Source organism: Ahaetulla prasina, chromosome 5, assembly GCF_028640845.1.
Source record: "Ahaetulla prasina isolate Xishuangbanna chromosome 5, ASM2864084v1, whole genome shotgun sequence".
Taxonomy (NCBI): domain Eukaryota; kingdom Metazoa; phylum Chordata; class Lepidosauria; order Squamata; family Colubridae; genus Ahaetulla; species Ahaetulla prasina.
The window spans coordinates 130,857,462-130,873,940 of record NC_080543.1 but is presented as its reverse complement, the minus strand read 5'-3'; the positions used below and the strand labels follow the sequence as shown (position 1 = coordinate 130,873,940).

The 16,479-nt window shown below is 41.0% G+C and overlaps 1 protein-coding gene across 1 annotated transcript in view; it reads right to left on the bottom strand.

Moving 5' to 3' along the window:
- Positions 1-16,479, bottom strand: part of DIAPH3 (diaphanous related formin 3) — a 156,987-nt gene that overhangs the window by 79,427 nt on the left and 61,081 nt on the right. Inside the window, exons 21-24 of the mRNA XM_058184947.1 lie at positions 11,552-11,791; positions 7,418-7,547; positions 6,503-6,626; positions 421-586 (exon numbers count right to left, since the gene is read on the bottom strand). Coding sequence (XP_058040930.1) covers positions 421-586; positions 6,503-6,626; positions 7,418-7,547; positions 11,552-11,791 — 660 coding nt within the window. The remainder of the gene's footprint in view (positions 1-420; positions 587-6,502; positions 6,627-7,417; positions 7,548-11,551; positions 11,792-16,479) is intronic.

Genomic DNA, 16,479 nt, shown 5'->3' with positions numbered 1-16,479 from the left:
AACTTTTTGTTGCTATCATTAAGGGTTAAATTGCAACCTATGACCATCATTTGTGTTGTAAATGTTGTACCTTTGATGTATTTTTTTTCTTTTTTCTTTTTCTTTTATGTACACTGAGAGCACACGCACCAAAAAAAATTCCTTGTGTGTCCAATCACACTTGGCCAATAAAAATTCTATTCTATTCTATTCTATGCTAAAAACAAGACAAAACACAGAGAAGAGGACGAAAAGAAATGGAAATAAAGCATAATTAGATTTACTAGATTAACAGGATTACTCGCTAAGTACCCAGTTGATTAGACTTAAATACTATTCAGGGGCAAAGATGGGAAATAAAACCAATCAAGGATAATAACAGAAGGACTTTGACCTTTGCTATTTCTTGCACAGTGTGTCATTTTGTTATGTGCATCTTACCGTGAACATCGTTTTGAAGTTGCTCAAGTCGGTGAGGAATTCTTCTACCGAGATCTTCTTTAAATCAATGGCGTAATATTCCATGACATCCCGGTACAGATTTTCCATGCTTTTGTGTATGGCAGAAACTTGCTTGAACTGCTCGTTTGCTTGGAGGAGAAAGCTGTGCTAGGCTTGTTAAAGTGATATTCAGAGTAGAGCGGTATTAAAATAAACCAAGACGGAGCCTTGCTAAGACTATTCACAAAGTACTAAGATGGGCAGGGCTGGAGAAAGAAAGTATAACAGATAACCGTTTTTTCCCCCCCTCTTGCAACAATAGCACTCCCCTCGCGATAGACTGGTGCTTAATATCTTTTAGAAAGGATTTCTCATAGGAAACCAATGCAATTAGCAATTAGGCACTCCAGCAACTTATTAAGGGCTGCATAAAATTATGGGGGAAATTGTTTCATACTAATTATCCAAATACGATTCTTTACTATAATGCTCGTGGTTTAGATTTTTACTAAATTGTTCCGACTTAGGCTTCACCAAATCACGAAACAGATTCATCCTGAAAAACACCTTTTTATTTGGCTAATGTGAATTCCTAGTATTCACATCCAGCGAACAGTCTTTCAAGGGTGAATTGTAACCACAGACCTCATCAGTCCTTGGATAGTTGCCAGGCCGAGAGCTTCCAGGCGCAACGCTGTACAAGGAAATACTTTGGCAAGGAGTCTCTGTGAGGCACCAACTCAGATAAGCAAATCTTCATGCTAATAAACGAACTAATTGTCTCTTGCAAACACACTCCCCTTTTGCTCCTGTTTATTCCCTATGGGAAGGGCCGTTCAGCATCTCCTTGTGCCTTTACTCTCGAGTTGACCCATTCCTTAATTGTTCCCTTCTCCTGACAGCTCTCTGCATGTGCACATCGGGAACAGGCTCCAGCTGTTCTTCTGCCCCACTTATCTCCGACTCCGAAGGTAGCTGATCACTGTCAGACGGCCCTGGCCCCATCTCTGCCTCAGACGCAGAGCACTCACCAGAGCCCTCCCTGGGTTCCAGGACTGGCCCATGTTCCTCCCCAACCTCTTCACTGTCCGAGTCTGCCACCAGTTCTGCTGGCCACTGGCAGGCCACAACACAAATATTATAATCCATATGAACCTATTATCTAGTGCAGAGGAGAGATTTTGTTGTACATACGTAGTACAATTTTTGAATGTGCAGAACTGGACAAACTTACTATAGAATTAAATAATAAGGAAGACTCGGAATACTACTCAACCTGAGAAAACTGGTATCAAGGGATAGAAATTAAAAATAGGAAATGTATAGAACAAAATAAGAGATAAATTGTATTTACATAGGTTTGATTAAACAGGAATATTTGGGAATATATGAACAAAGTTAAGAACTGTGTACTGTCAGACTGATGCTGAGTTGTAGAATTATTACGGATGTATTTTTGTTATAGATGTAATTTTATTTTAATATTTTAAATGCTAATAAACTTTTTTTGAAAATTTTTAAAAAACTACAAGCTTTAACCAGTAAGGTCTTTCTCTCTCGTTTTTTAAAGGCGCACCAAAATAACCGCAAATAAACATACACTGTGCAACAATCCATCAGGCATCTGAAATCTTCCTAGAGATCCCCTGCCTTGGCGCTAGATCTCAAAATGCTGCAACATTTCTGGTCCGATAAAAAGCCTTATCGAAAATAAGAAATCTTCATAGAATGGTTGATTGTCTAGGGAATGCCGATAGAAGGGACAGAGTAAGATTTTGATGAAGTGTTGTGTGAATCATTTGTCCCAGATAAACTAGCCCAGATGCACGGGGGAAGTATATGTATTTTCATGCCAAGTGCTGTCAGGGTTTGTCAACGCCAGCCAATGTTTCATCAAGGCTTAACATTCTGGGAACGGTTTTTATATACAATTAGGAGGGGGGGGAAATCTAACTATGCAAATCATTTCATTATAAAGTCCCCACTCACGTGCCTATTTAATAGTTGCAAGTGCCTAATACTTTTTTCTTACGCGAATTTACGGCGCCAGATCATTGCATAGAATCTACCAAGTTATTTATTTAAGTGTTCATTGCATAAAACATTTCTATTTTATATTCTATGGCAGCACTGTAGGCTTTCTTGTCTCTACAAAAGGGCATTAAAAAAATAAAATGGATAAAATAAAATAAAAATGGTTTACGATTGTTTGGCTTTATTTTTATATTTCAGCTCCCGGCCCCCAACATTTTACAAATTCTAGATTAAATATCAAGCTAAGAAATCAAGGAAAGGTCTAGATGTTAATGATGCAATGTTTCTAAACTTTCGCTAAATATAAATCTTCATTCTGAGACCAGTGGTGAAATCCACATTTTTTTACTGCTGGTTCTGTGGGTGTGGCTTGGTGGGCGTGGTGTGGTTTAGTGGGAGTGGCAGGGGAAGGATACTGCAAAATCCCCATTCCGACCCCACTCCTGGGGGAAGGATATTGCAAAATCCAGAAGAAACCCCCTTCATTTACCTCTTGTGAATTAATGGCATTCACCCACCGAAAAATCCAAGCAATAGTCCTTCAAAGAGTTAACTTACAGCAACAGACAATTGCAAGGTCATGAGCTCCCAGCCGAAAGGCTGCAAATTAAGTTCTGGCAAGCAGTCTTTGTGGCATGAAACACAATGAGGAAAATCTTCATAAATACGAACGGTTGTCTCCTATGACAATTAGTCCCCTTTCCTTCTATTTATTCCCCAGCCAGGGAGTGGCCATTCAGCGTCCATGTGTGCTTTGCTTCCCGAGTCGACACCTTGTCCTCCATTGTTCACCTCTCCTAACTGCTCAGCTGATACGTGCATCTGGAACAGGCCCCAGCTGTTCTTCCTACCCACTTATCTCAGCCTCCAAAGGCAGCTGTCTCTCCGATGGCTGGGAAATGTCGGACAGCCCTGGCTCTATCTCTGCGTCCGACGCAGAGCATCCATGAGAGCCTTCCCCAGACTCCAGAACTGGCCCAAGTTCCTCCCCAACCTCCTCATCGTCCAAGTTTGCCACCAGCTCCGCTAGAGGGCCACAGCAAAGGAAAAAAGATTATAATAAGAGTGAGTGAGGGTCTGAGGGAAGTCCTGCCTTAGTACTTGCCCACCACAGGTGCCCCCGACACAAATTATATCGAGCTGGCCATCCTCCCCCCCACCAATGTCAAACACAACCCTGATGCGCCCCTCAATGAAATCGAATTTGACACCCCTGATCTAGAGCAAACCAAATGCCACAAAAAAAGCAGAGCTGTGAAATAAACAGGACTGCAAAACCCTAAAACACCATTAGATGGCAGTAGAAAGAACTCAAGACCTCTTTGATACCATCCGCTGGACTTGCAAATCTATGGGAGATGTAAGATAAACGCAAACAGCTTGCAACCTTAAGATTTTAACTGAGTTGCCAGTAGAATAAAAGCTTAGGCTGCATGAAAAGCGTTTTACAAATTTTAAGAATCATTATCCTGCCTTTTTTAATATTTCTGATGGCGTTTTTTTTTAACTGAGCGGTTGAAAAAAAACAACCTGAACTATTCTATTTTCCAACCATAACAACAGTCTCTGGACAGCTTCTTCAAGCTATGCAGGATCATCCAACATTTGCATCAAAGACACCATTTTTCCTGTACACATTTTTTTTTAATTAGCAAGCACATAGACATTTGCAGGAACAAATGTAATTCCACTGTTCCCCAATTATTCTCTGTCTACGGGGAATGTTAACAGGAGGCTATTACATTTTAACAGTGTTTAAAGATCAAACCATCTGTTTAAGTGTCGCGTGTGGGATTTAGCTTAGAGTGCTTATGCATTTTTGTGAAATTTCCAGTAACGTTTTGCTTTATAAGCTTACAATGTATGCATGGCCCTGGCGTCTACGTTACCCAAACATCTCACATGAAGAAATATTTCCTACTACTTCACCTTGGAATGAAGTACGATTATCAACAGCCTGCAATATTACCACTTGTCCAAAATGGGAATTGCCCATCGGATACACCTGTCTCTTTCAAAGGAAACAAAAAGAGTATTTCTCATTCTGTTGCATGGAGTTAGAAAGATTAATTTTCCCTTTAAACTCATAACCTCTACAAATTAGTAATGGAAGAATCATTGTTGTGACTCGTCCTCCCTCCTCTCCTCAACTGGGCCCCTCCCATCTCCAACCGGGCCTTTTATCAGACTCCGAGTCTGATAATGAAGATGAACGGCCTGTCATGCCTCCAGCCCCCGGCCCTGGCCCCATGCCCGGAGACGATTCCAGGAGTGAAAGGAGAAGCCCAATAAACCTCACTCATACAGCGTGTGTTCCTTTGGCTCAGCCTTCAGAGCAGGAAGCCAGCCAGGTGGTGGAATTACCCGGGCCTACTCCTTCTGACCCCTCCTTTTCCCAGACGCTAACAGCAGGTCCAGCTGAGGACAATTCAGCGTGGGAGGATTCTCGCTTCCAGAGATCTGAGAGGCGACGCCAGCAGAAGGAAGGGTGGGGCAGGCCTGGATAAATGCTGAGTCATGGAGCCACACCCCACAGCCTATATAAAGGACCTGCTTTTGGCATTCCAACCTTGAGTCAAGCAAAGTCTTAGCTAGTTTGCTGATATTGGACCATATCGTTGAAGTCACAACTTGGACTCCTGCCTGCCCTGGTAAACTTCGAAGGAACTTGGCAAGCTGCAGAGGCTTCGTTGCCAAGTTTGTTACGGACTTCCTTGACTCGTTCGTCGGAGTGGGGGTGGGACACGACATTCATTAAGCCTTGTTGACTGCTGGGGAGGAAAAAAAATCTTCATTGTGGTGCTTTTTAGGCAAAATTGTTTTAAAATGTGAACAAGGGAAACACATTCTGGCGCCATCGTTTTCTAAACCACAAGCAATATAACTGGAAAAGTGTGCATGATTTGGATGGATGGATGGGCGGAAAGAAGGGGTGATATACTTTTTATACAATTACATTCAACAATTGTATTAAACAAAGCTTCTAGAGGCCAGAAGGCGCCTCTATACTACACCCTCTTTGTAAAAGCAATCTCAGTTTTACTAGTCACAAACCAATAGTAACAAGATGGTCAGGCTAAAGATCATTAGCATAATTATTTTGTTACTTACTAAAAATGATGGAAAAAACGCCTCTCAGGCCTGGAAGCCATCTTTTTCGTTGGATCGTCAGACCTACCATGTTTACAACTGTGGGAAAGCAGGAGTGTTGATTGTATGGAGCCAGGGTGATATGTAGTCATAATAACATTCCTTTCTCAGAGAGTCAAGGGCATCTTGCCCTGCACCTGGAAGGATGGAACTGAGAAGCATCTCCAGTTGGGAAGGTGCTTTGATTGGACCATGTGATGGGCATGTGGGTGTTGGGAAGGAACTTGGACTTTCTTTTGGGTGGGGAAAACTTGGAAACTTTCAGATTCGGGTTTTCCTAGATGTGCCAATAATGGCAACTGTAATAAAAAGGAACTTTGAGGAAACTCAAGCCTCAGAGTTTTCTTTCGTTGGGGGTGTTACTTGGAACCCTGACACTGGCATTTAGGAGCCAGACAGTGGTGGACCAACAAAAAATATGACACTTTATCTGCATTATCTGTGCCAATTCAGGTTGTTCCCTCCACATAACGGGGACATAGGACTTCCTTTTTAGGTTAAGAACCAAAACCAAAACAATACATATTAAAAGAACCTAGTGGAAGAACGATTAGAATGAAGGAGGATAGTCTATCTCAGACAATTATTTTAAATACTCTTCAGAAAATTAGGGAAATTATAGTATTATTTGTATAAAACACTAACCAGGCTTAGCTTAAAGAGAATTCAGAATGGGTTAACTGAACAAGTCTGTCTCAATAGACAGACAGTTCTCCCTCAGTTCTAATAAAACCACTATCTAACGCTCACCAGTTGGAAGAAAAATGGGGTAGGATTTAGATTATATGTAACGTAAAACAGTCAAAACTAGTGTCGTCAAAACTATACATGGTGTACAAGTTATGCAAATAAATTTAAAATATATTCTGAAAACATTCGACAGCAACAAAAGGATATGGACATTTTTGTCACAAATTTGTCATGAGGGTCTTCGGATTGAGGAAAGGTCTCCAAATCCTTGCCAAGTTGTTTGATCTGCTCTTCCATCTGTTTTAAGCTCTTTTCCAAATTCTCTGCTGAAACTAAAGGCATGTAACCCACAAAGATACATCTTTAATTATTAATAATTTTTAAAGGATGGGATACACAGAAACTACTCCAGTCTCATAGCATGAACAAGCTACTTTAGACCAAATAAGATCATGCATGCATTTACTATTTCAAGAAATGAAAACTTTTTCCATGGCCAAAGTAGGATTATAAACATTCCTCATGGAAATTAAAGATTGAAAGATAATGAGAATTATATCCATGGAATTTATTCTAAAAGGAAGAATTATTTTCTAACGAGGTCCTGTGTCTAAAAATTCTTTATTACCTGCACATATATTATTATTATTATTCCCAGGACCGATAAATATAAGGAAGAGGAATAGAAGAAATGCAATTTTTTTTAAAAAAAGGCATGAAGATAGGTGAAATCAGATTTCGTTTCCTAAAACTTTTTTCTTTTCTTTTCTTTTCTTTTTTTTTGCTCCGGCCTTGTCATGATTAACCTTTTATTTCAAAGACAAGCACGGAAGCCATGGAAAATATTTTAATTCCCCAGTTTGCTGCTTTTTTGTATGGTAACACTCTTGTACTCTGGATGGTGTGATCTGAAACATAATCACTTCTCAACCACCCCCTTTTCCCTGCTAATTTAAGATAAGGGAAAGTCATCTTGAAAGAAATAGAAATAACTGTGAATGGAAATTCATGACTGCAGGCGGAGGTTAATGCATGCTGCAAAGTTAAAATTCTCCATTCGGAAATCACTCATTGCGGTCAGAGTGTAACAAAACAAAACACAAATATCAGTTTTAATACGGACCTCTGCTTGCTTTGTCTAAGTGCTGCAAATCTTCAAGAAAGCTCAAAATGTTTGGATATTTTTCTTCACAGACTTCAGCCAGGAAGTGAAGCAGCGTCATTGTCTGATCTGCTGATTTGGTATCCTTTAACTAGGCAACGATAAACACATCGTTAAAAGAATGACTGTATTTCCATTTCATTTTATTACACGTTCACTTTTTACTCTCTAACTTAGCATTTGTTGTGTCTTGCCCGCTCTCACCTCAGCCGGGGTCTGCTTATCTGCTTCTGAACGCTGAGGAATGTCCTAGCATGCCTCCCGGCCCCAACCCTGGCTCCATGCCCAGACAGGCTGAGGAGGAAGAAGCGCCTCCAGCCCCCAGCCCTGGCTCCATGCCCAGGCAAACGGAGCAACTAGACCCCTCCCCCTCCCCCACAGCATGTGAGCCTGAGGAAGGTCAATTACCAACAGCTGCAGACTGGAGCGACCCTCGCTTCAGGAGAATTGATAAGCGGCGTCAACAGAAGGAAGGGAGGGGCAGGCCTGGATAAGTGCTGAGTCATGGAGCCACACCCCATGGCCTATATAAAGGATCTGCTTTCTGGCATTCTCTGAATCAGGCAAAGTCTAAACCTATCTTGCTGAAGTCACTTTCTGGTCTCCTGCCTGCCCTGAGGACTTTGCTAGGACTTTGGCAGAGCTGCAGAGGCACGCCTGATTCGGATTTCCCTGACCCGGCCGTCAGCGGAGGAGTGGGACATGACAGCATTAGATTTAATACTGAATTTTAGACCGACGGGTTAAACATGACTTAGGATAAAGGAGGGTCTTAGAATGGAGACTTCCTGAAAACCTGTAAGTCGAGTTTGTTCTATCAGAAAAGAAAAGAGGCTATATACATTGAGAGATAAATTCTAGCAATAGCACCTAGACTTATATACCGCTTCACAGTGCTTTACAGTCCTCTCTAAGTGGTTTACAGAGTCAGAATCTTGTCCCCAACAATCTGGGTTCTCATTTTTACCGATCTCCGAAGGATGGAAGGCTGAGTCAATCGTGAGCCGGTGAGAATCAAACTGCTTGCAGTTGGCAGAATTAGCTTGCAATGCTGCATTCTAACCACTGCGCCACCCCGGCTCTTCATGATATTATATCTAACTTTAATCTTAAATACAACAGGCACATACATATACACATTGTGCACGCTATTCTGTCCAGTATAAATACCAATCCATAAACTATGAAGGTGGGCGTATTCCAAATTTCCCTCAAAATACGTGGAGCCTTAAGCCTTCGGACAGTGGTTATTTGCTCAACTGTAACCTTAATAATGATTTGAGTTCTGAGGTTTGTTGCTGATCTACAGCTGTCAATATTAGTGCATTAACAGGCTCATCATGCTGTTGTCATTTGCAGCACATAATGTTATGCAAGCACAGAAAGATAATTTAAATGTATGAGAAGAGAAAGGGAAATGTATTAAATCTAGGCATTAGAGCAATGCTGAAACATACAAAGAATGATTGCTGGAATTGGGTAGGTCTAGTTTGATGAAAAGAAGGACTAGGGAGTGACCTGACAGCAGTCTTCCAATATCTCAGGGATTGCCACAAAGAAGAGGGACACAAGCTTTTCTCCAAAGCACCTGAGGGCAGGACAAGAAGCAATGGGTGGAAACTAATCAAGGAGAGAAGCAACCTAGAACTAAGAAGAAATTTCCTGACAGTTAGAACAATCAATAAGTGGAACAACTTGCCGCCAAAGTTGTGAATGCTCCAACACTGGAAGTTTTTAACAAGAGATTAGACAACCATTTTTCCTGCAGAGGGAAATGGGGGTTGGATTAGAAGACCTGCAAGGTTCCTTCCAATATTCTATTCTATTCTATTCTATTCTATTCTATTCTATCCTTCATTCCAATATTCTATTCTATTCTATTCTATTCTATTCTATTCTATTCCATTCCATTCCATTTATGCTCTACTCTACACATACCTTCTTTACATCAATCCACCATTTTCTATCTTCTGAAGCCATTTTTGCTTCCAATATATTAGTTTACCCATTATCTTTTCTTCTATTAGCATCTCACCTCTCCTTTTCAGGATCTTACCTATCTTACCTTAACCTATTGAGTTAACTTATCTACAGGTTAATTACTGCTTTCTCCTTCTTCCTCTTTTTTCCATTTGGTCTTCCTTCATAGGTTGCCTTGTGATTTGATCCTCATTCAATCTCCCTACCTAATCAAAGCTACCTCAACGTGCTTCTTTTCTACTGGCCACTCACTCCTACATTCAGTCCACATTCACTTAGCATGTATTCACTCTTGCCCCTATCTCTTCTTGTCTATCATACACACTTCTGCAGTAGCCCATCTACCCTGCATTCAACTAACGTTGGTTTCTTACGACATACCAAAATTCTACAAAGTGGGTGGAAGTGCGTTTTTATATACAGTGGTGTTCAGTTTTGGTGACCGTCATTCCTCACAAGTAATCGTATGGACCAGCATTTCACCCCTTTTTAAAACTTTTCCATTTCCCCAATGTTAGTAAACGCTGTCAAGTTATCCCCTACCCCACGTATTTGCTCTAGATAGGCACAACGTTGTTGTTGTTTTTTAATCGAGAAAAAAACCGAGCATTTTCTAAATCCGCATTCATTCTCTCTGCTTCACTGGATGAGAAACACAAAAATTAATTGATTTCATGTGCAAGCTATGTTGTGGTGGGTAGACAGAAGAGATATTTACAACTATTTATTGGGGTGGGTGAGGGGGAAGAACCTCAGCAAATTTACATATTTGTAATTATTCTACTGGCAAGGGGGGAAAAGATAAACAGCATCAGCGATACATCAAGGGTTAGAACAGAGTTGGAAGGGACCTTGGAGGTCTTCTAGTCCAACCCCCTGCTTAGGCAGGAAACCCTATACTACTTCAGACAAATGGTTATCCAACCTCTTCTTAAAAACTTCCAGTGTTGGAGCATTCACAACTTCTGGAGGCAAGTTGTTCAATTGATTAATTGTTCTAACTGTCAGGAAATTCCTCCTTAGTTCTAGTTGCTTCTCTCCTTGATTAGTTTCCATCCATTGCTTCTTGTCCTGCCTTCAGGAGCTTTGGAAAATAGGTTGTCCCCCTCTTCTTTGCAGCAACCCCTCAAATATTGGAAGACTGCTATCATGTCTCCCCTAGACCTTCTTTTCATCAAACTAGACATACCCAGTTCCTGCAATCATTCATATGTTTTAACCTCCAGTCCCCTCATCATCTTTGTTGCTCTTCTCTGCACTGTCTAGAGCAGGGGTTACCAACCTTTCAGAACTCAGGGACCACTAAATTCATAATTTTAAATCCTGCAGACCACTAATATGAATTTTTTAAAAAGATAAATAGTATTAAGTACAATATAAAAATGCAAATAATGTTTCTATGGTCCACCAAAATTTTCTCGTGGATCACCAGTGGTCTAGAGTCTCCACATTTTTTTTTACATCGTGGCGACCAAAACTGAATGCAGTATTCCAAGTGTGGCCTTACCAAGGCCTTATAAAGCGGGATTAAACCTTCACGTGATCTTGATTCTATCCCTCTGTTTATGCAGCCCAGAACTGTGTTGGCTTTTTGGGCAGCTGCATGGCTTAGGACCGGGATACCTACGGGACCGTCTACCGCCAACGTCTATCTTCCAAAGATCGGTGCGCTCTCACAGAGAGGGGCTCTTCAGGGTGCCGTCAGCCAAGCAATGTCGGCTGGCGGCCCCCAGGGGGAGGGCCTTCTCTGTGGGGGCTCCTACCCTATGGAACGAGCTTCCCCCTGGACTCAGACAAATACCTGACCTTAGGACCTTCCGCCGCGAACTCAAAACCTACTTATTTCGTCTTGCTGGACTCGCTTAAATTTTATATTATTAAATTGATTTATGGGTTTTTAAATTTTTTTAGTAAATTTTAGTGGGAATATTTTTATCTATAAGTAGCCAAATTAAATAGGTTTTTTAAGGGTTGTTTTTAGTTTTGTACTGTTGTTTTCTTTCTGTATTTTACTTGTGGCTGTACACCGCCCTGATAAAAATATTATTATTATTATTATTATTATTGACTGAAGCACCAGACCGAAGCAGCTGCCCAGCCTGTTGAAATACTCACTTTACATAAGGAGCAGAGGCTGTATCCAAACGTCTGCGCATTTCGGGATCCAGCGTTCATGTAGTTTCCCATTAACAGGACAAGTTCCAGAAGCTGACGGAAGTTTCGGCTCTTCTTTATCTCTTCACAGGCGGCGCTGACCGACATGATTTCGGGCTTGAGGTTATTCACCTGCTCCTCAAACTGAAGCTTGAAAAGAATGGCGCCCAGCCGGGATCTCAGTCTCGTTACGCTGCTCATCTGGTTGAAAAGAAGAGGACGACCTGCCTTACACCTCACCATTTTGTAGCCGTCTCGAAAGACATACGATCATCTTTGTTGCTTTTCTCTGCACTCTGCACTCTTTCTAGAGTCTCAACATCTTCTTTACATTGTGGTGCCTAAAGCCACAATTCTTGATCGATCCGGAGACTGAATAAATCAAGAACGGGTCGTGTGACTCTCTTTCCCCCCTTCCAGGTAGTTCACTAAACATTGCATTTGATGGAGCTGTTGGCGGACCGTGAATCAACGCCGCGGAAGGAACACGGAGACGCTAATGGGAAGTAGCTCATTTCCATGCCTTAACCAGAGACGTGGATTCAACATGGAAACGCTCTTTAAGCGTTGAAATCTGGCAGGAGACGGGCCCAAGGAGAAATACCTTGCAGGCTTCCCTATGGATAAGTACACCTGATTCCACTTCTAACCTCAAGATGACGCTATAGGGCCGTGATGGCGAACCTATGGCCCGCGTGGCACGCGAAGCCATGTCGCCCGGCATGCAAGGCCCTGCCTGTTTGTCTTCTGGGTTTCTGGCACGCATGCGCATGCGAAGATCAGCTGTCTTTTGCACACATGGCAGTGCCAAAAACTGGCGTGCGCATGCTCGCTGGCCAGCTGATCGTCGGGCGCACATAGGCACTAGAACCTGGAAGTTCAGCTTTTCCAGAGTACGATCCCTTCATGCATGCGGCAGTGCTGAAAACCGGCCTGCGCACCGGCCAGCTGATCGTCGGGGGCGCATGCGCGCTAGAACCCAGAGGTTCTAGCTTCGTTTTGTGATGTTTCTGCATGACCTTCTCGGCACTCAGCAAAAAGTTTCGCCGTCACTGCTATAGGGCACTGCATACCAGAATTAGACACAAGGACAATTTTTCTCCCATGCCATCACTCTGCTAAGCAACTAATTCCCACAACGCTGTCAAACAATCTAGTAAGGCTGTATTACTATTATTCTTCTCATCTTTCCTATTAACTATCTCATCTTCTTATGATTCTAACTTTGTGGCTTGTATCTTACAATTTATATTGTTTTATATAGTATCCTAGTATAATTTATGTTGATCGCTTATTTAGTATCCTATGACTATCACTAAATGTTGTATCTCATGATGTATGATGAATGTAGTTTTACGATGACTAGGATCATGATTTATCATTTGTTGCTTGTATGTATTGTGAGAGAATACATATATTTGCACTGGAGACCAATTCCTTGTGTCCAATCACACTTCACCAATAAAGAGTTCTATTCTGTTCTATTCTACAGTGTTCTCCCCAAAATAAGACCACATTGAAAATAAGCTCTAGAATGATTTTTCCAGGATTGCTCATAATATAAGCCCTACCCCAAAAATAAGCCCCACTTAAGATCATCAGGCAAATAAGACACATTTTAGTACCGTATTTCCCCCAAAATAAAATCTAAGCAGAAAATAAGCCCTAATGCGTCTTTTGGAGCCAAAATTAATATAAGACCCGGTTTTATTTTCAGGGAAACACGGTATTGTAGTCTATTATATTCTGTGTTTTGTGAGTGGCTCCATAGGGAAGGAGGTAAAACAAAAACAAAAAAAGAAACACAGGGGTGTTTTTTTCATTTATATTTACCATCTCAATGATCTACAACCCATGTCAAAAAGCCTATTAGCCATTATTTCAATCTTATTAGGTTTACAGGCGTACTTTTATAGATTATAGATTTTGCTCTCATGGGAATTTTATAGTAAATACATTTTATGTGTATGGATACATTAATCAGATATTAAACCTCCCCTAGATATCTTATAGTAAGTTAGTTTTATGTTACAATCATCTAACGTGGCTGTGGTAGGCTTTTCCCATGTTACAGAAATGTTTTATACTCTTGAGATTAACTTTTATTGGACTTTATGTCGGAGAAAAGGAGCAAAATAAAGTGAAATGACTGATATATCAGCTTAACAGATGCTTGTTTACCAAATGTTTATCAGGACATCCTAGTTGCTACAGCACTGGTACTTTGCAAGCATCGAGAAGAATATCTAAGAGGTTGTTGTGCAGAATTGTTTTCAATTTCAGTTCATCTGCACCAACTTTGCAAAAGACAGACCTGGTCAGTTATTCAGAAACAGGTGTTGTCATGCCCCAGAGTATAACTTTTATATACTGTTGTTGCTCTCTAGCTCCATCTAGTGGCCGGAGGGACAAATATGCCCCAACACACCATCTTTATATACTGTTGTTGCTCTCTAGCTCCATCTAGTGGCCAGAGAGACAAATACCAAGTATATAGTTTGAAGCAGACCCCATCCATTTACCCATTAGCCTGCACTCTCAAAACAAGTACATGCTGGGAAGCCAGATGTTTGGAAAAGGCAGAAGAAGCACAAAGAAGAATGCATCTTAATCTGTGGCACATGCTCATCCAAGGACAAACCCACATCCCCCACACAGAGCATCACTGGTGAGATTTAAATTGCTTGTATTTTTATTCATTATGTTCAGCAGTAACTTAATACTGTCTATCTTATATTTGGTTCTCATTGAATGTATCCCTATTTTCCCCAGTTTCACCATATCCTGCTCTTTCAATAAAGTATTCAGATATACGCACACGATCTGTTTTATTGGAGGATAGATGCGTGTAGCCGTATGTCGAGCTACACACAGAGTAAGGTGTGGTGAGGACAGAACAGGTGCCTTCTGTGTGTTCTTAGATGTTATGAAGCCTCTTAGGAACATGGTGGCTCAATTGGTTGGAACGTTGACCAGGAGATTAGCAAGCCCGCTTGAGACCCGAGAGGGTTGAGCTCCGTCTAGTATAATTTATGTTGATCGCTTATTTAGTATCCTATGACTATCACTAAATATTGTATCTCATGATGTATGATGAATGTAGTTTTACGATGACTAGGATCATGATTTATCATTTGTTGCTTGTATGTATTGTGAGAGAATACATATATTTGCACTGGAGACCAATTCCTTGTGTCCAATCACACTTCACCAATAAAGAGTTCTATTCTGTTCTATTCTTATCCCCAAAATAAGACCACATTGAAAATAAGCTCTAGAATGATTTTTCCAGGATTGCTCATAATATAAGCCCTACCCCAAAAATAAGCCCCACTTAAGATCATCAGGCAGATAAGACACATTTTAGTACCGTATTTCCCCCAAAATAAAATCTAAGCAGAAAATAAGCCCTAATGTGTCTTTTGGAGCCAAAATTAATATAAGACCCGGTTTTATTTTCAGGGAAACACGGTATTGTAGTCTATTATATTCTGTGTTTTGTGAGTGGCTCCATAGGGAAGGAGGTAAACAAAAAACAAAAAAAGAAACACAGGGGTGTTTTTTTCATTTATATTTACCATCTCAATGATCTACAACCCATGTCAAAAAGCCTATTAGCCATTATTTCAATCTTATTAGGTTTACAGGCTTACTTTTATAGATTATAGATTTTGCTCTCATGGGAATTTTATAGTAAATACATTTTATGTGTATGGATACATTAATCAGATATTAAACCTCCCCTAGATATCTTATAGTAAGTTAGTTTTATGTTACAATCATCTAACATGGCTGTTGTAGGCTTTTCCCATGTTACAGAAATATTTTATACTCTTGAGATTAACTTTTATTGGACTTTATGTCGAAGAAAAGGAGCAAAATAAAGTGAAATGACTGATATATCAACTTAACAGATGCTTGTTTACCAAATGTTTATCAGGACATCCTAGTTGCTACAGCACTGGTACTTTGCCAGCATCGAGAAGAATATCTAAGAGGTTGTTGTGCAGAATTGTTTTCAATTTCAGTTCATCTGCACCAACTTTGCAAAAGACAGACCTGGTCAGTTATTCAGAAACAGGTGTTGTCATGCCCCAGAGTATAACTTTTATATACTGTTGTTGCTCTCTAGCTCCATCTAGTGGCCGGAGGGACAAATATGCCCCAACACACCATCTTTATATACTGTTGTTGCTCTCTAGCTCCATCTAGTGGCCAGAGAGACAAATACCAAGTATATAGTTTGAAGCAGACCCCATCCATTTACCCATTAGCCTGCACTCTCAAAACAAGTACATGCTGGGAAGCCAGATGTTTGGAAAAGGCAGAAGAAGCACAAAGAAGAATGCATCTTAATCTGTGGCACATGCTCATCCAAGGACAAACCCACATCCCTCACACAGAGCATCACTGGTGAGATTTAAATTGCTTGTATTTTTATTCATTATGTTCAGCAGTAACTTAATACTGTCTATCTTATATTTGGTTCTCATTGAATGTATCCCTATTTTCCCCAGTTTCACCATATTCTGCTCTTTCAATAAAGTATTCAGATATACGCACACGATCTGTTTTATTGGAGGATAGATGTGTGTAGCCGTATGTCGACCTACACACAGAGTAAGGTGTGGTGAGGACAGAACAGGTGCCTTCTGTGTGTTCTTAGATGTTATGAAGCCTCTTAGGAACATGGTGGCTCAATTGGTTGGAACGTTGACCAGGAGATTAGCAAGCCCGCGTTCGAGACCCGAGAGGGGTTGAGCTCCCGTCCTTCACTACAGCTCCTGCAAGGGACATGGAAGGAGCCCCTAACTGGGCATCCCCAGGGCAACGGTGACGTCCTTTCAACCCGGAAGCGCCCCAGTGCTTCTGACACAAGTACAATGAAG